The following is a 19,751-nucleotide window of genomic DNA, read 5'->3' on the forward strand; positions in this document are numbered from 1 at the left end:
AGCTTACACGCCCTGTAGAATGCGACGGCTACCTTACCTGTAAGCAAAAAAAATACCTATTCGTACACTTGTACAACCACAGACAAGAATATGCTGCGAAGGAGCTGGAAACAAAGCCAAATGCAACGTTCTTCTTTTTTCGATGCCTGTATACGGGGTGTTGCTGGCAGGCAAATCCCAATTGCGGTTGGAATTACTGCCTAGCTTGATGCGGATGGATCGACAAAGAGGGAGGCAAAAATATTTTTGCTTACCACGTTCAACAGACCACCTCCTCTGGCAATGCTCGGTGGGATTGGGCAATCATCTCCCTTGGTTTCCAAATAAAAGCTGAACAGGCAGCCCGGCTCAACGAACCATACCAGTCTTGCAAACACAAGTTCTCCTTTCGCAGCCTTTTCTCTTTCCTCTATATTTCTATCTCCCTATACTACGCTGCGTATCGTTTCAGGTAAGGGCAACGGAATTCATACTAAGGTCTACCTTCATGCCAAAGCTATGGTCTATCCTGCCGTTGCAGATAGGCGGTCCCCATCTTCTGCAGCCCAATACACATAAAAGGCTGCTCCGCGAGTATTCTTCCTTCCGGATAGCACCTAATGCATCCCAAGCCGGATCATGACTGGAACACCCCCTTGCATATATTTCTGGCTGCTGTAGTATTTTTATCACTGCTCACAATGCACTAGCATGCAGCCTGTGCGCCCATGCAATTGCAAATACACCACACGCACACAGGTCCATCTAAATACTTGCTCTACCTCCCATCTTGTAGCCACTAATTCCATTTTCGAGCACAAGTACCCTGCACAACCATGTACCCGACCGCGCTCTCATCGATTGAGGTCCTGAATTCGCCAGCAATTGCGGGTGAGACTAAGCCGCGTATCGCTGCCAATCGCACCGATGGTACTCTTGCCACGAAACGACGAAGGCATTACCAACATGCACTTGAACTTTCTTCAAGGTATGAAGAATGCCGGCGAGGCCGCAGAGTTCCTTGGCCACCGGCCGGTGGCCAGTGATGGATCGTTTGGAGACTACAAATGGTTCACGTATCGCCAGGTGTTGGACAAGGCGCAGTGTATTGGATCTGGCATGTCCAAGATGGGCATCAAGCCGCAGGAGTGCATTGGAATCTTCTCACCTAACCGCATCGAATGGTCGTTTACTGAGCACGCAACGTACATGTACAACATTGTCAGCGTGCCCATGTATGACACCCTGGGTATTGAGGCTATCAAGCACATGGCCAATCGAGACTGAGATGCGTCTTGTGTTTGTTGCTCCCGAGAAACTCGACACCATGCTTGGAATCTGGGACGACATCCCGACGGTCAGAACCCTATGCGTCTTACGGACAAATCCCCGAGTCCGCTAAATCTGCAATCGATTCTCTGTCCGAGGATCGCAGTGTGCTCACGCTGACTGAGTTGGAGGCAGCTGGTAAGCAGGACGACCTTGCCCCTATGCCCGAGACACCTGCCGGACTTGATGACCCATGCACGATCTGCTATACTTCCGGTACCACTGGCTTGCCTAAGGGCGTGGTTCTGTCTCACATGAACTTCTTATCTGTTGTCGGCAGTTTCAAGGAGCGCATGCGTATTGGACAGGTGCTCAAGGTTTGGTGCCGGCGACACGCACTTTTCTATTCTCCCCCTTGCCCATTGTCTGGAACGCGCGGTGCATGCTGCTATTTCCAGCGTCGGCTGCCGCATCGGATACGGCTGTGGTGATATCCGCAAGATCCTTGATGACATCAACGCCCTGAAACCCTCGATCATGGTCGGCGTGCCACGCATCTTCAACCGCATCCACGACCAAGTGTGGGCACAGGTCAAGGCCCGTGGCGGCTTTCGCCTAGCAAGCTGTTCAACCATGCCTATTCAACCAAGAAGGGTAACCTTTTGTCGGGCACAAACACACATTGGCTCTGGGACCGTCCTGGTTTTCAAGTCTGTGCGCGAGAAGTTTGGAGGCAATATCCGCTTAATCATCTCTGGCTCAGCGCCGATATCTCACGACGTCATGGATTTCTTGCGTATCGCCTTCTCCACCACAGTCTATGAAGGCTACGGCCTGACCGAGACCACTGGCCCATGTGGAATGACCGTGATCTCAGAAATGAGGGCTGGCAATGTCGGCTGCACATTCGGCAACTGCGCCTACAAGCTGGTCAGCGTGCCCGAGATGGAATACACAGTTGACGATATGCCGTACCCGCGCGGGGAGATTTGTGTCAAAGGACACAACGTCTTCACCCAGTACTACAAGCGCCCTGATCTCACAGCTGAGGCATTCGATGAGCACGGTTTCCTACGTACCGGTGATATCGGCCAGTTTGACGACCTGGGTAACCTCGTCATCGTCGACCGCAAGAAGAATATGTTCAAGCTGGCGCAAGGGCGAATATGTTGCGCCTGAGCGCATCGAGAACGTTATCACTAACTGCCCACTAATTGACCAGGCATTCGTCTACGGGCGACTCGCTGCAGAGCCAGCTTGTTGGTGTCATGGTTCCCAACGAAGAGTTCCTGCGCCGTGAGATCACTGAGTCCAAGGAGCTAGCGCATTTGGAGGGCAAGGACCTCAAGGATATATGCGCTGATAAGACCGCCAGCGACTACCTCTGCCGCACCATCAATTCCTGGGGTCGCAAGAGCGACCTGAAGGGCTATGAGATCCCGAAAAACATCCACCTTGAGTCTGTGCCATTCACTATTGAGAACAACCTGCTCACCCCTACTCTCAAGATCAAGCGTGCTGATGCCAAAAAACTCTACAAAGATATTCTTGACCGCCTCTACGCTGAGCTAACTAAGAACTAGATTTACCATCAAACACCACAAAAATAATTGTTTTCGTTAGCCTGACAAAAGGAAATGTAAAAGTTAAGCTCTCCGACCGGGAATTGAACCCGGGTCTCCAATGTGACAGACTGGTGTACTCGCCACTATACTATCGGGGATACTCATATTGCTGACTCCTCGGAAATAAGAAATATATATAAGGATTAGCATTTACGGCAAGCACTATTGATAGCTGCACTTTGCACTGGTGTGCAGTTCGCAACGCCATGTCAGCCAACACACCGATCGTTCAACAAATGTATATTTGCTCTGTCAGTGGCGTATTTGAACATGGTCTTTGCCAGCGAAAATATGATGTCAATAGACAAACATTCTAAATGGAAATCGACACAGAACAAATATAGTGACCAAATAAAGGACAAAACCACTGTGCCCGACCAATACAAGCCACCTGCTTTACTTTGCCACCTGCTATATTAACCTGACATCATACTTTCCTTGCTTGTCTACAAAGGCTATCGGCAATGGTAAAAACAAATATAAAACACGATTTCCCCTCACATCCTTCAAGCAGAGCAAAACAGTTGCATACTTTTTACTTGCATCCGCTCTTTGCATTTCCTTTTCACACACCTCCTAGAAATCGTTACCAAGCATGCTGAAGATCCGTGTTGTACCTTCATTAATTGCTGCACTTGCGCTGCAGATGCTTGTCTCCGCAGATGTGCTTTATCATGCCACTAAGACTGCTAAGGCTGATCCCACAGACGCCCCTAGGGTCATTTCTTGTACCCCTAGCATCCACCTCATGGGAAACAAAGATGAAGTGATGCACTACATCCTGACCAATGTTGCTTCAACTCAAGGGAAGGCTGGTGCCGGATACCAACCTAAGAATACTGTTAGTCATAGTGGCAATGATAGCAACAGTGACAGCGACAGCGACAGTGATAGTGACAGTGACAGCGACAGCGACAGTGACAGCGACAGTGATAGTGATAATGAGGATGGGTTCTAAATCATGCCTCTTACACTTTCTAAATAATTGTTTTTTGTTATCTAAGCAAATATGAATACCAAAACATCATACTATGATTAGTAAGAGATGTATATACCTAATATGTAATCGATTGATACTGTTGTGTCAGTCGACTATATAGGGGATTTATAAAAGGTATATTTAATACTGAAGAAAAGAGAGAAAAGGGAATAGACAAGTTGCATACGGGAGTTTTTAATACTGCCATCTGTGCAACTTATCAGAGGCTAGACTCTACCTCTATATCATAGGCTGTAGTGGGGCTCTCATTAGTACCTAGATTTCTGTCACCTGATTCAGCTGATATACCGACATTAGGTACAACTGCATCAGGTGTGCAACAATACTAATGAAGATTTATAGTGCTTATATATGAACTAATATATTTTATATTAGTTTACCTTAATGTCATATAGAAGTGATTGGTGATATAACCTCAATTATTAATAGTAGCATTACTAGTAGGGGATAGATAGGTTTGGATTTCAAGGCTAAAGAAAAATGAAAAATACTAATGCTATATGCTAGCATTTTTGAAGATTTCACTGCTATGCACTATCAGATCACATTAGTGAAACTAGGGGAGAAAGCTATGATTATATTTGTCATATATCTCTACTAGATATATCTATTAGTTCAGCATAAGAGCTATGTCTTTCGTAATCGATCCACTGACTATGCTTCTTCTTAGTCTCTTTTAAACATCACATGATTGTCATATCATAATCGGTCCATGGTCGGACCACAACATGGTTACACAGCAACTGGACCAAATTGTTTCTTTTACCTCCGTTCTTTTGCCGCTGTTCCGCTATCAGTGCTAGCCGCCCCTGACTATCGCGGGTCAAGCTGACTCCCGCGAATGGATTCGATATGATATGTCCGACTCCCGACATCTACCAACGGATGGCCTCCGATATGTATAGATCGGATCTATACAGATGTAGGAGCACTATCCCGCGGGCGCCCGGCAGCCGATAACAGCATGTAGTATACTCCGTTTGCCGAAGTCCATCCCACTGAGCGAGTATAAATACAGCCATGAGCAGCAAGCAGCATTAAGTTTTATTGTCTACTTTTTAGGATACAATCTCGTTAAAAGCAGTTTATTGAGCTTTATTCTACAAATTTTTCCAAGTTATTAAGTCAGGACCGTTACAAGCAAGACAAGTGAGACAAGCGAGACGAGCGACTACAATGTCCTTCATGACCGATCCAGACAGTGCTGGTAATCGACCCACTGAACAAGCCTCTCCACCATCCCTTTTAAAAACCACATGATCAGTGTTATGCTCAACTCGGATGAGCATGAACATGACGAAGCCCACCTGCGAGATCAAGATCAAGATCAAGACCCGGGCCAAGACAACGTCACACACGCACAAGGTTCCACTCGCAATATAAACACAAGTACACTGCCTCGTCTACGGAACAAGTCCGCCCTTTATGCTCCTCTTACGGATCCTAACACAGGAATTCCTATCGTATATGCTACACCTAAAGCGTAGCCAAGACACTCGTTGACTACTCCATATATATGGAGAAGTCAGACCGACAGGACAAGACAAGAACAACAAGCCCCCGAATATTCCTTGACTCAGAACCTGTTTCCAAATATAACCCGTTACAATCCCGACCTTCTCTCCCCGACGTCTGAGCTCCGGTTCGAGCTCTTCCGACGCTAGCTCCTTTGCTAGCATATTATCACTCCCGCCGAGCGATAACATCAGAGATTGGCCGGCCGATTAGCTTTGAATTGGCGACTAAAGCGTCTGTGGTCCAGAGGTATGATTGCTCCCTGCCACGGAGTAGACCCGGGTTCGATTCCCGGCGGACGCACTTCTCTTTTGCCCAATCTGCGGTATCCTTTTTTGAATGGATTTCTGATCATAGCTCTCATTTTGAACTTCTGTTCTAACAAATAGTCTAATTTCTATTGGCTATAATAACTATGCTGACCTTCTGAATAGCCATTCCCTTTCATATTTGCCGTACCTGAGATATTGCCATGGCTTACACCATTTACAATCCTAGAACTAGGGAATATGTAATGATTCTAGACATCCAAACTAATAGGTTTGCCTAGGTAGCATATAATGCAAATTTGTTCCAAGCATTACTTGATATCAATTGGTGTATCATATAACTCGATATTGAGTTGAGCATGAATTCATTTTGCAAAGTGGAAGGCAGCGTTCGCATCTGGAGCACATATATGCTCCGACTAGAGACACAATCATTGGCGCCAGAAAACGGCACCCTTGCAAGATAGACAATAGTGCTGCTAAAAATTAATATACAGTCTTCAAAAATGTGTTGGCTACACAAGGGTTTGCATTTACTTTTACTCGGCCCTTATATTTCTAGTCGCAGGTAAGAATTACAGGGTAAAATTACCAGAGAAAAGGTATGAAACAAGTCATGAAAATAGCTACCGTTTCATTATCGTTATCAATACTTTACAAAAGGATAGAGTTGCGCTATATCCATAGCCAGGGCAAAACTCTCGCCACATCGTCCTCGAGCAGTGGCAAAAAGTAGCTGATCAGAGTGGGATTCGAACCCACGCCTCCGGGGAGACTGCGGCCTAAACGCAGCGCCTTAGACCGCTCGGCCATCTGACCTCTCAGCTTTTGAGAATAGCAATGAATATCGTACTCATCTATACACATTGATACTACTATATTTTTCTTATTTCTACTAGAAATACTCTGCTCGCGATGCGAGCTCGGCTGCTAGTCAGCATGGGTTGACACGTCGATAAGGGCATCACGGCGAACCGGTCATTTGAACGTGTCGGATGGTTGTTGGTGCAATAGCGATCATGGACATCTCCCATCTTGATGGCCTGCTCAGCGTAGGCGCTTCAGCGCTGGCTCGCTGCTGCTGGCAACAGAATCGCCTGCTGCTGCACGCCTCTTGCGCGGGTTCTTTGTTGCAGGGGTGGTGCCAGAAGTATCGGCAGCAATGGCCGTAAAGCGACGGAACCGTTCAGGAATACTGCCTGAATCACAGAGTGACTGGAAAATGAGTCTGAAGTTTAGAACTGCTGCAAGATTGCAGTTCAAGAGCCGAGACGAATAGGCTCGCCTGTATTGTGCCATGGCCCGCTTACATGACTCGCTTGTACAGCGGAGAAGGCCATGGCACTTCACAGTTGGGTTCTTCGATCTCTGGTAGGGCCGCGGGTTGGGAACATGCCGGAATGTCTGCAGTGACTTATCGCAGCAGAACGGGCACATCGACGATGTCCGGAATTCGTCGATCAGATAGACTTCAAAGCCATGGTGCTTGAACTTGTCGCGCCATCCCTTGCCACGAATCGGCGCATGGTGCCGGGCCATCGGCGCACTCCAGTTGCCCATGATCAGCACTGGATCTGGACCAAACTTGCTCCGGAGTTTCGCGGCAAGCCTGTGGTCTGCACGGGCCTGGTTCATGAATGAATCAAGGCACAGCTTGCGGTGAAGTGGGTACACCTTGGGACTGGTCCCGACACCCGGATGGTCCTTACAGCGCCTTTGGTGCTGCTTGTTTGACTTAGTGGGCTGCTGCTCTGGTAACCTTCGCGTTGTCATCGTGTTTGCATAAAACGGTGCTAGGACACACCGCACAGATGCACGGGCAGCAACGTAGGCACGGAATTTTGCTGGGCTAAGGGTCCGGCAGCAGTGCTTGGAAAGCTCTGCCTCTGCCCTGCGGACAGCATCTTCTGGGACTTGATCCTTTGTACCCCCCGACGAATCCTGTCATGGTGGCGCAGCTTGAGCTCCTTATTACGCTGCTGCCGTGTGTAGCGGTAGAGCATTCTCTCACCCTCTTTCCCATTGCTGCTATTTTCGTGCATCATATACAGTAAATCGCCCCGACCTGGATCGATGAATACACAGCGACCTTTCAGATTCTGCAGCTCTGGCTGTGGGATCTGGTGGATATAGTGACAGTCAGCTATAGTACTGCCTCCCACAGCACCACCTCCTGCAACATCGCCTGTAGCATTGCCTGTAGCATTGCCTCCCACAGCATCGCCTGTAGCATCGCCTGTAGCATCGCCTCCCACAGCATCGCCTGTAGCATCACCTCCCACAGCATTGCCTGTAGCATTGCCTCCCGCAGCATTGCCTCCTGCAGCACCAGCCTTAGGTACCTTGTCTTGTAACAAAATGCATATCGTTACACCATCTGTTGTCGCCATCCCGTGGAATTTTCTATCACCATGCGCCTTAAATGGCTTTGATGTTAGATCTGCGACCCGGCCCCATACATCCCACACAGATTGTGTGATCCCTTGGACCGGGTCGTGTGCACAGACTGGGGGTGCTGGTGCATATGCATTGTTAAGTGCTGCAACAGTGTCTGCTGCTGCTGCCGATGCAGCAGCAAGTGAATCAGCCGCTACTGCTGCAGTTGCTGCAGTGGCCTCTGTTGCATCCGATGGCATCTTCGCTGCTTCGCGTGCAGCCTTCTTGGCCAATTTTTCGCCCTTTTCTGCTGCTTTCCTTGCCTCTGTTGCTGCCCTCTTTGCTGCATTGATCTTGGTAACCTCCTCACGTGTTTTCGAAACAAACACCTGCTTGATTATTTGCTTGTCTAAGCGCACATGGCCTGGGATCCATGATGTCTGCAGAGGCAAGCATTAAGGGGGAGACTTGCCAAGCTGCTCATTCTCGATAAGCTGGCATAGGCGAATGTATGCACGCAGATGCTTAAGCGGATTTACCTTGGCATCATAGTATCGGCTGTCTTTGGCGAATCTGTACTTGGCACCATAGGCATTAAGGACTGGTGCCAGCTTGTTGTAGATTGCAAGCATCGGTGGGGTGAGCACACTGAGATCAGGGTGCCTAGAGGCAACTGCCTGGCGGAGCTTCTGTGCAGGCGTATAGGAGATCAGCCAGAATTGGTTAGCTTTTTAATAATTATTAATAGTTTTACTATTTTATTGTTCAGATGCCAAATATGGTGCTTCTACGAAACCCCCTTCGGCATCCTGAAAAATTTCAGTTGATTTCTCGGGACGCAGCCTCTATCTCAGTAGAAGCATATTAATTGTGTATCAACTGAAATTTTTCAGGATGCCGAAGGGGGTTTCGTAGAAGCACCATATTTGGCATCTTTGTTTATTTGTTAATCTAGTTGCTAGAATCTTTTTGGCCACTACTAAACATTCTGTATTTTAAAATATTTATCTACTGCTAGTAATTGATTTCTTATTTGTTAATTGGTTATTCTGATAATAGTTATTTAGTTTCTTTAACTATTTATATTTGTGAATGGCCTCCATAAATATACACTTGACATGCGTCATTGAACTCAGCCTTGGACACATTGCCCATTGTACTGTGCAGTGTGTTTTTGCGGCTGCGAATATCAATCAATTTGGCCAGAATCCGCTGTAGGCAGGTGCCATAGTGCAACACAATGTTGTTCTTATATGCTGTCATCAGCTTGGTATCCACGTATGTCGCTACCTGATTCATTTCACATATGCCATGTAGCTCGATATCGCCATTATGTAATAGATAATCATAAATATGATATCTAACTACATCACCGAAATCTGCGCTTGACAGTTCTGACCTGTCCTTCCAGTTGACGAAATCCTCGGCAGATATGACAGTCTTCGCCTTCAGGTTGCGATAAATAAATAAATAAATGGAATGAAAAAACCCCTTTTTCACAAATATTGCAGGGTCAAAGGCATCATCGTCAGCTAGTTGATGGAGTAATATCCATCATGCAAGCATGTATGTATGCTCTTTGATGATATTGATGCTGTGTACAAATTGCTCTAGGCAGGGCAACATAGAATCACGGAAGCCAATACCACCAAGTGATGTCTTTATGACAGTAGTGCTGCAGGTAATATCCATTTGAGAAGTTCAATAGGCAAGTAAGAAGAGAAATGATGCTGTTCAGTTTTGCTGTATTGCGTGTGCATAGCATTAAGAACTTTTTATTAAAGATTTTCTGGCTTGCATGGTTCTTGGGGTCCTTAGCACTGATACAGTCTCTTGAATCAGTCTATACATACTGGGTCCGTTGTGACCCAAATACTACTGCTTACGCATGTTCATAAGACAAATTAATTTATAAAATAAACCCACAAATATTGCATAACCACCAGAAGAGCTATATGGCCTTATTCAATAGGTGCTCATGAATGAATATCCTAAGGGTGTTGCGCAGCCGGTGATGACCACCATGATGACGCCATAGAAGTTATCAGGTCGACCGATACTGAGAGCTGCTCTTGCGCTGAACCAATGGAGATATCCAGTAGAGACCTGTGACCACTACAATAACAACTTGTCACCCTGGTTTCACTGATGAGGTCAGATGCTGCACAAGATCAAAAGGAGTTTACAGAGCAAGTTACTCAAACTGGTGTTGAAGCTTAAGAGTTTTTTTTAACCAATTAAATAATTTCTAGCGGATGGTCGGACACTTTTTGGACTATAAAATCTTATATAGGAGGCCATTCACAAATATAAATAGTTAAAGAAACTAAATAACTATTATCAGAATAACCAATTAACAAATAAGAAATCAATTACTAGCAATAGATAAATATTTTAAAATACAGAATGTTTAGTAGTGGCCAAAAAGATTCTAGCAACTAGATTAACAAATAAACAAAGATGCCAAATATGGTGCTTCTACGAAACCCCCTTCAGCATCCTGAAAAATTTCAGTTGATACACAATTAATATGCTTCTACTGAGATAGAGGCTGCATCCCGAGAAATCAACTGAAATTTTTCAGGATGCCGAAGGGGGTTTCATAGAAGCACCATATTTGGCATCAGAACAAGAAAACAATAAAAATATTAATAATTATGAAATAGCTAACCAATTCTGACTGATCTCCATATAGGTAAAGATATTTGACTTAGGGCACTTGCGGTGCGAGTTCAGCTAGCCAGTATGGTTTAGACAGTCAATATTATGGCAGGAAATCTGCCACAGGGCTTCATGGCCTATGGCCGATTGTAACTGCTTAGAAAGTTAAATATTAGAAATTATATTTGGGGGCTTGTTTTGGGGCTTGATTGGTATAGGTAATGCTGCTTTAACTTGCCATTACTAGCAGCAGCTGAATATTTCTTTATTTGCTTAGTTGCTTGCTTGAAATCTGGGTGATAGCAGAGTTATTGGGAGTAGGGTCAGTAGTGAAGCCTTATAAGAACCTTGCCTATCTGGTATAGTAGGAAGCATACACCTATAAAGAGAGCTTAATATAGCCTGACTATACATATTTTATAGCAACATTTATTATAGAAGGCTGTAGAGCAAAGGTGAGGGTTCATCCCACTGCAGAAGGCAGGTGATTCCTATGCAGTCAGATATATCCATCAAATAGTTATAAATGCATATCACTAAGCTAAGCCCCATATTGAGGTATACTATAGCTAGTAGAGGACATTTACAATTACTCAGTTATGTAACTATAAATACTCTCCTTTGTCTATCAAATTTCTCTAACAAATTACCTATAGTAATTTATATATAGTATCAATATTGCCAATATCATCAAAGAGCATACATATATGCTTACATAATAAATATTACTCTATCAACTAGCTGACAATGATGCCTTTGATCCTGCAATATTTATAATAAGGGGTTTTTTGTTCTATATATTGGAGATCAGTCAGAATTGGTTAGCTATTTCATAATTATTAATATTTTTATTGTTTTCTTGTTCTGATGCCAAATATGGTGCTTCTACGAAACCCCCTTTGGCATCCTGAAAAATTTCAGTTGATTTCTCGGGACGCAGCCTCTATCTCAGTAGAAGCATATTAATTGTGTATCAACTGAAATTTTTCAGGATGCCGAAGGGGGTTTCGTAGAAGCACCATATTTGGCATCTTTGTTTATTTGTTAATCTAGTTGCTAGAATCTTTTTGGCCACTACTAAACATTCTGTATTTTAAAATATTTATCTACTGCTAGTAATTGATTTCTTATTTGTTAATTGGTTATTCTGATAATAGTTATTTAGATTCTTTAACTATTTATATTTGTGAATGGCCTCCTTGGGAGTACATCTTAACTCCCTTTTGGGACTTCAGTTGAAGAATAGAGATAATATGCCTGATATATCTGATGCAAGATATACTAGTAATGGCATTGAACAACAAGGATTTGTTCAGCAATCTGATATCTTTATGGATTCATGTATTGTTGAGATACCTGAATCATATGCTCTTATAGATCAGATTAACAATATTACTCCATTTGTTAGATTGCATAGAGTTTTTGGTGATGGATACAGATTTAAGTATATGAAGTGCATGACAAGTGCAAGAAATGGTAAAGTCTCTGTTTACAAAGTATCTGCTCCAAATGTTGCAATAGCTGATCCTGCACTAACTGATATCTTTCTTAGGATGCATCAGGAACATGTATTTCTTCTGAACTATGATATTACAATGGATTGTTTAAACATATCTTCTAGGGCTGTGATTAAGGAATTTCTTCTTGATAATGAAATCAGTAGCAATGATATTCTTGATGATGAAGATAAAGTTGGAGCAAACTGTATTAGCTGGTTTACTGAAGAAGATGAAATAAAAATTAGGAACAAGTTATATAATAAATTTGTTCAACTTCTAGAAAGTGGTGAGGTTCGTAATCAACTTACTTCTAAGCTATCAGAGCTAGTGATGCCAACTTCTCAGCAATTTGGTGAAACACTTGTTGCTTGCAGGAATGAAGGATTAATGAGACTTGAGCTTACTGTTCACTCTCCTGAGTTGAAAGAAGTAGAATGGAACATAAACTTAATTGCTAGTACACTGGAGTTTCTTAGTGATTGTAGGACATTTGCAACATCTTATGAAAAGCAATGGATGGCACTGGGGGTTATACAGAGATACTTATCTGCCCATTAACTATTTATGCATGCTGGAACTATTGGCAATTTCAGTGAAATAAAAATTTCACCCAAACCGCCATCGGCATCTTGGAAAAGTTTCAGTGAACATAATTTTAACCAGAAAGAAAAACCTTTGCATATTTGGGGTTAATTATCATTGGGCAACAAAAGTCAATATCTCAATAGATATGGCTAAGTAACCACAAGGAAATTATGTTCACTGAAACTTTTCCAAGATGCCGATGGCGGTTTGGGTGAAATGGCAAAAAAAATATTTGTATTTTTAAAATCAATTATACACACAAAAACATTCTGGACACAACAATTATGAATATCTGTTCCAAAAATATCTAGTAGCTAAAAATAGTTCTGAAAACGATTATTCAAATATCTATCTAACAAAATTGTAATTTACTAAAATTTATAAGTTCAGGAATGACCCCCACTAGTTGATCAGATTTATAACAAAAATATGTTATGCATTTACTTCCATAAAGAACATGCTCTTGGTTACTGCCATTGGTTCAATAGGACAACTATGAAGAGGAGGCCATTCACAAATATAAATAGTTAAAGAAACTAAATAACTATTATCAGAATAACCAATTAACAAATAAGAAATCAATTACTAGCAGTAGATAAATATTTTAAAATACAGAATGTTTAGTAGTGGCCAAAAAGATTCTAGCAACTAGATTAACAAATAAACAAAGATGCCAAATATGGTGCTTCTACGAAACCCCCTTCGGCATCCTGAAAAATTTCAGTTGATTTCTCGGGACGCAGCCTCTATCTCAGTAGAAGCATATTAATTGTGTATCAACTGAAATTTTTCAGGATGCCGAAGGGGGTTTCGTAGAAGCACCATATTTGGCATCAGAACAAGAAAACAATAAAAATATTAATAATTATGAAATAGCTAACCAATTCTGACTGATCTCCTTATAGAACTAGACTTAATCAAAAGGTTCCATTTTAAAACATCATGTTCAAGTCATCAAGTCGTTATCATCCTATTTATAACTATTTTTCTAATACCAAGTAATCATATATATTATCAATTTTAAAAAGAATCAAACTATGCCATTTTAAAAAATCATAATAAACTCATCAAGTTGTTAGAACCCCATCTGTAATAAGTAGATATGCACCAAGCAATCATATATACAATCATTTTTAGAAAGATTCAAACTGTGCCATTTTAAAACATCATATTCAAGTCATCAAGTCATTAGTACTCCATCTGTAATTAATCAATATGCACCAAGCAATCATATGTATCATCAATTTTAGATTGAAGGAATCGATTTTGAATTTCAACAATAGATGCTTCTAACTCTGCTTTTTGGGGCAAAGTATGTATTGGTTCCACTTGTGTTGACTTATCATGTGTATCAGGGTAATCAAAGTTACTCATAACCCAGAGTGAGTGATGATGATCAATATGTACATCACTGTTTGCTAGTAACTTCTTCATATTATAGAGTAAGCAGCATAACTTCATTTGCACATTGTAAACATTCCTATTCTTTACTCTAACAATCTCCCTGTTTGACAGCCTTTTGAATGTATTGCCTAGTTCTCCAAATGTATTTTCTACCATTGAACGGAATGATCCAAGATGGGAATTATATTCAGCTTCTGTTTCTGATAAACTTGTTCCTCTCTGCTTTCTTACTGGTAAACAAAAGTTGTGCAGTCCAAAAGTATCCTGCTCTTCTTCCTCAGTCATCTCTTCCAAAATACTTTGTGGATAGCCACCATCAAGCACAATGCAATCAATAGGTGATATGTTCTTCAGTAGCCCCATGTTCTTAATCATTCTTGAGTCTGGGTGATCTCTACAGTCTTCAGTTGGTGAAACAAGTAGAACCATTCCATTCACATCAATGCATACTTGTGTGCGATATCCTGATTTTTTCAATTTGAATGAATAGAGATCTGGTTTGTATGCTCCATTGTGTAGTGCTCTTGAGTCATGGCCATCTAACATTAGTGTTACATGTTTAAACCCTTGTGGATTCTGTATCTTTGCTGCAAAGACTCGTAGTTCTGGAGTTGAAAACATTGTTTGTAGATAGTATGTTAGCTTCTTGTTCAAATCTTTCATTTCAGAAATATAGAACATATTGTGAATAGCTTGATAGCTGCTTCTTGGAATGAATCTTTCCATTTCATTGATTGACAATCCTTCAACAAGTTGGTACAAGATGAGCAATCCTTTCTCTACACTTCTGTAAGGACATGGATAATGAGTGCAACCAAACAAAACATTCAGAAAGAAGAAAACAGGAATCATCCCTAGATGTTTAAGAAGTGTATCTTTTATATGCTTAATTTCTCTTACTTCACGAACTTCACTTCTGTGATATTTTGTGGGCTTTAAAATTACCCAGTCATCATTCAGAAACTTCCATTTGTTTGTGTACAGCTTATGAAACTCCCTTTCTCTGAGTTCTTGTAATTGATGATTCATCATTGTGAGGCACTCATAAATTTAAAAGTTGTCATTTATTACAATGGGCCCATTCTACACTTTCTTCACTACAAAACTTGCTGACCTTGATGAGCAAGAGAGAGAAAAGCTTGCACAACTACTAACTAAGAATTTCAGTATGAGCAGGAAATTGTCAGTATATATCAGAGCATGGATTGAGAGTGTTTCAGAAGATAAGGGTGTTACTATTAAGCATGTGTTTGATGTATGCAACTACAGTTGTGCAGATATGGAAGTAATGGTTGCTAACTGCCCATTTTAAAACTAGATCCTCGCAATATAGATAATACGATTATGAATTCTAGCTACTTTAAGTACTACTTCTTGATTTGGTTCACCAATAATAGAAGCAATATATTCACCAAATGGACTACTTGCTTGTATTTTGATATGAGTGTGAGTACTGCTAACTACTTCATTGTGAATCATATAGATATCTAGATAGTAGAATGGCAACCCTCTAAAAGTATATAAGAAATAATGACTAACTAGGAACTCATCTCCAGCATGAAGTATGTTATAAGCAACTTTGTATCTAGCTGGCCTAAGATCAGTATTTTCTCTTATGTATATGGGTTCTAGATCATCAAGTTCAATGTTGCTGATATCAGCAATAAGATCATCTATTCCTAGGTCATCAGCATCCTCACTAATACTTGAGAGAGTTGAGAGACAAACTTTCTCTCTTGCTTGTTGAGCAGTTAGCCAATCAATATGCATCCCACGATAGTTTACAAGTCCCATTTCAGCAAATGTGTGTTGTTGTCTTTCTCTTGAAGCAACAGGCCAGAAAGAATTCCTCTGACTTGGAACAATGGTGATGTTTGTGTTATCTCTTCTTAGAACAACTTCTGATTCAACAGGACCACTGCTGGTAGCATATGTTAGAAGAACAGTTGGGTGCCCATTAAATGTAAGATTGGAAACAACAGTCATCACATCCTCATTCTCTTTTAACTTTTTAGCTATTCCTTGTTTCTTCATAGTTGTCCTATTGAACCAATGGCAGTAACCAAGAGCATGTTCTTTATGGAAGTAAATGCATAACATATTTTTGTTATAAATCTGATCAACTAGTGCCATCCATTGCTTTTCATAAGATGTTGCAAATGTCCTACAATCACTAAGAAACTCCAGTGTACTAGCAATTAAGTTTATGTTCCATTCTACTTCTTTCAACTCAGGAGAGTGAACAGTAAGCTCAAGTCTCATTAATCCTTCATTCCTGCAAGCAACAAGTGTTTCACCAAATTGCTGAGAAGTTGGCATCACTAGCTCTGATAGCTTAGAAGTAAGTTGATTACGAACCTCACCACTTTCTAGAAGTTGAACAAATTTATTATACAACTTGTTCCTAATTTTTATTTCATCTTCATCAGTAAACCAGCTAATACAGTTTGCTCCAACTTTATCTTCATCATCAAGAATATCATTGCTACTGATTTCATTATCAAGAAGAAATTCCTTAATCACAGCCCTAGAAGATATGTTTAAACAATCCATTGTAATATCATAGTTCAGAAGAAATACATGTTCCTGATGCATCCTAAGAAAGATATCAGTTAGTGCAGGATCAGCTATTGCAACATTTGGAGCAGATACTTTGTAAACAGAGACTTTACCATTTCTTGCACTTGTCATGCACTTCATATACTTAAATCTGTATCCATCACCAAAAACTCTATGCAATCTAACAAATGGAGTAATATTGTTAATCTGATCTATAAGAGCATATGATTCAGGTATCTCAACAACACATGAATCCATAAAGATATCAGATTGCTGAACAAATCCTTGTTGTTCAATGCCATTACTAGTATATCTTGCATCAGATATATCAGGCATATTATCTCTATTCTTCAACTGAAGTCCCAAAAGGGAGTTAAGATGTACTCCCAAGGAGGCCATTCACAAATATAAATAGTTAAAGAAACTAAATAACTATTATCAGAATAACCAATTAACAAATAAGAAATCAATTACTAGCAGTAGATAAATATTTTAAAATACAGAATGTTTAGTAGTGGCCAAAAAGATTCTAGCAACTAGATTAACAAATAAACAAAGATGCCAAATATGGTGCTTCTACGAAACCCCCTTCGGCATCCTGAAAAATTTCAGTTGATTTCTCGGGACGCAGCCTCTATCTCAGTAGAAGCATATTAATTGTGTATCAACTGAAATTTTTCAGGATGCCGAAGGGGGTTTCGTAGAAGCACCATATTTGGCATCAGAACAAGAAAACAATAAAAATATTAATAATTATGAAATAGCTAACCAATTCTGACTGATCTCCAGAAACAAGGAATAGCTAAAAAGTTGAAAGAGAATGAGGATGTGATGACTGTTGTTTCCAATCTTACATTTAATGGGCACCCAACTGTTCTTCTAACATATGCTACCAGCAGTGGTCCTGTTGAATCAGAAGTTGTTCTAAGAAGAGATAACACAAACATCACCATTGTTCCAAGTCAGAGGAATTCTTTCTGGCCTGTTGCTTCAAGAGAAAGACAACAACACACATTTGCTGAAATGGGACTTGTAAACTATCGTGGGATGCATATTGATTGGCTAACTGCTCAACAAGCAAGAGAGAAAGTTTGTCTCTCAACTCTCTCAAGTATTAGTGAGGATGCTGATGACCTAGGAATAGATGATCTTATTGCTGATATCAGCAACATTGAACTTGATGATCTAGAACCCATATACATAAGAGAAAATACTGATCTTAGGCCAGCTAGATACAAAGTTGCTTATAACATACTTCATGCTGGAGATGAGTTCCTAGTTAGTCATTATTTCTTATATACTTTTAGAGGGTTGCCATTCTACTATCTAGATATCTATATGATTCACAATGAAGTAGTTAGCAGTACTCACACTCATATCAAAATACAAGCAAGTAGTCCATTTGGTGAATATATTGCTTCTATTATTGGTGAACCAAATCAAGAAGTAGTACTTAAAGTAGCTAGAATTCATAATCGTATTATCCATATTGCGAGGATCTAGTTTTAAAATGGGCAGTTAGCAACCATTACTTCCATATCTGCACAACTGTAGTTGCATACATCAAACACATGCTTAATAGTAACACCCCTATCTTCTGAAACACTCTCAATCCATGCTCTGATATATACTGACAATTTCCTGCTCATACTGAAATTCTTAGTTAGTAGTTGTGCAAGCTTTTCTCTCTCTTGCTCATCAAGGTCAGCAAGTTTTGTAGTGAAGAAAGTGTAGAATGGGCCCATTGTAATAAATGACAACTTTTAAATTTATGAGTGCCTCACAATGATGAATCATCAATTACAAGAACTCAGAGAAAGGGAGTTTCATAAGCTGTACACAAACAAATGGAAGTTTCTGAATGATGACTGGGTAATTTTAAAGCCCACAAAATATCACAGAAGTGAAGTTCGTGAAGTAAGAGAAATTAAGCATATAAAAGATACACTTCTTAAACATCTAGGGATGATTCCTGTTTTCTTCTTTCTGAATGTTTTGTTTGGTTGCACTCATTATCCATGTCCTTACAGAAGTGTAGAGAAAGGATTGCTCATCTTGTACCAACTTGTTGAAGGATTGTCAATCAATGAAATGGAAAGATTCATTCCAAGAAGCAGCTATCAAGCTATTCACAATATGTTCTATATTTCTGAAATGAAAGATTTGAACAAGAAACTAACATACTATCTGCAAACAATGTTTTCAACTCCAGAACTACGAGTCTTTGCAGCAAAGATACAGAATCCACAAGGGTTTAAACATGTAACACTAATGTTAGATGGCCATGACTCAAGAGCACTACACAATGGAGCATACAAACCAGATCTCTATTCATTCAAATTGAAAAAATCAGGATATCGCACACAAGTATGCATTGATGTGAATGGAATGGTTCTACTTGTTTCACCAACTGAAGACTGTAGAGATCACCCAGACTCAAGAATGATTAAGAACATGGGGCTACTGAAGAACATATCACCTATTGATTGCATTGTGCTTGATGGTGGCTATCCACAAAGTATTTTGGAAGAGATGACTGAGGAAGAAGAGCAGGATACTTTTGGACTGCACAACTTTTGTTTACCAGTAAGAAAGCAGAGAGGAACAAGTTTATCAGAAACAGAAGCTGAATATAATTCCCATCTTGGATCATTCCGTTCAATGGTAGAAAATACATTTGGAGAACTAGGCAATACATTCAAAAGGCTGTCAAACAGGGAGATTGTTAGAGTAAAGAATAGGAATGTTTACAATGTGCAAATGAAGTTATGCTGCTTACTCTATAATATGAAGAAGTTACTAGCAAACAGTGATGTACATATTGATCATCATCACTCACTCTGGGTTATGAGTAACTTTGATTACCCTGATACACATGATAAGTCAACACAAGTGGAACCAATACATACTTTGCCCCAAAAAGCAGAGTTAGAAGCATCTATTGTTGAAATTCAAAATCGATTCCTTCAATCTAAAATTGATGATACATATGATTGCTTGGTGCATATTG

At 40.8% G+C, this 19,751-nt stretch overlaps 5 protein-coding genes and 3 non-coding genes across 8 annotated transcripts; 5 read left to right on the top strand and 3 right to left on the bottom strand.

Annotated features, from left to right (window-relative positions):
- Positions 1–815: 815 nt before the first annotated feature.
- DL89DRAFT_321491 (acetyl-CoA synthetase-like protein) lies at positions 816–2,831 on the top strand (the record flags this gene model as incomplete). The annotated part of the gene is made up of 8 exons (XM_040891283.1): positions 816–909; positions 968–1,206; positions 1,262–1,336; positions 1,374–1,630; positions 1,707–1,839; positions 1,960–2,370; positions 2,408–2,440; positions 2,499–2,831. The coding sequence occupies 8 exons, from the start codon at positions 816–818 to the stop codon at positions 2,829–2,831; spliced, it is 1,575 nt and encodes a 524-aa protein (XP_040745896.1).
- A 68-nt stretch (positions 2,832–2,899) lies between these two features.
- DL89DRAFT_t36 lies at positions 2,900–2,971 on the bottom strand. The gene has a single exon. It is a non-coding gene; the product is annotated as a tRNA-Asp (tRNA).
- A 430-nt stretch (positions 2,972–3,401) lies between these two features.
- DL89DRAFT_266037 (uncharacterized protein) lies at positions 3,402–3,936 on the top strand. Its single transcript, XM_040886948.1, has one exon. The coding sequence runs from the start codon at positions 3,469–3,471 to the stop codon at positions 3,829–3,831; it is 363 nt and encodes a 120-aa protein (XP_040745897.1). The 5' UTR covers positions 3,402–3,468; the 3' UTR covers positions 3,832–3,936.
- Positions 3,937–5,136: 1,200 nt separating this feature from the next.
- DL89DRAFT_266038 (uncharacterized protein) lies at positions 5,137–5,582 on the top strand. Its single transcript, XM_040886949.1, has one exon. It carries the CDS (start codon positions 5,142–5,144, stop codon positions 5,358–5,360), a length of 219 nt encoding a protein of 72 aa, XP_040745898.1. The 5' UTR covers positions 5,137–5,141; the 3' UTR covers positions 5,361–5,582.
- Positions 5,583–5,620: 38 nt separating this feature from the next.
- DL89DRAFT_t29 lies at positions 5,621–5,691 on the top strand. The gene has a single exon. It is a non-coding gene; the product is annotated as a tRNA-Gly (tRNA).
- Positions 5,692–6,394: 703 nt separating this feature from the next.
- DL89DRAFT_t35 lies at positions 6,395–6,476 on the bottom strand. The gene has a single exon. It is a non-coding gene; the product is annotated as a tRNA-Leu (tRNA).
- Positions 6,477–15,496: 9,020 nt separating this feature from the next.
- Positions 15,497–17,166, bottom strand: DL89DRAFT_312513 (uncharacterized protein; the record flags this gene model as incomplete). The annotated part of the gene is made up of 1 exon (XM_040890994.1): positions 15,497–17,166. Exon 1 carries the CDS (start codon positions 17,138–17,140, stop codon positions 15,497–15,499), a length of 1,644 nt encoding a protein of 547 aa, XP_040745899.1. The 5' UTR covers positions 17,141–17,166.
- Positions 17,167–17,541: 375 nt separating this feature from the next.
- Positions 17,542–18,325, top strand: DL89DRAFT_312517 (uncharacterized protein). The gene has a single exon (XM_040890995.1). It carries the CDS (start codon positions 17,573–17,575, stop codon positions 18,242–18,244), a length of 672 nt encoding a protein of 223 aa, XP_040745900.1. The 5' UTR covers positions 17,542–17,572; the 3' UTR covers positions 18,245–18,325.
- The last annotated feature ends 1,426 nt before the right edge of the window (positions 18,326–19,751 follow it).

This window comes from Linderina pennispora (genome assembly GCF_002104995.1).
Source record: "Linderina pennispora strain ATCC 12442 chromosome Unknown DL89scaffold_3, whole genome shotgun sequence".
Lineage (NCBI taxonomy): Eukaryota > Fungi > Kickxellomycota > Kickxellomycetes > Kickxellales > Kickxellaceae > Linderina > Linderina pennispora.

Bases quoted from the DNA above. Each gene is read 5' to 3' on its own strand.
- DL89DRAFT_266038 (XM_040886949.1), top strand. From the start codon at position 5,142: ATGCTCAACTCGGATGAGCATGAACATGACGAAGCCCACCTGCGAGAT.
- DL89DRAFT_266037 (XM_040886948.1), top strand. From the start codon at position 3,469: ATGCTGAAGATCCGTGTTGTACCTTCATTAATTGCTGCACTTGCGCTG.
- DL89DRAFT_312517 (XM_040890995.1), top strand. From the start codon at position 17,573: ATGACTGTTGTTTCCAATCTTACATTTAATGGGCACCCAACTGTTCTT.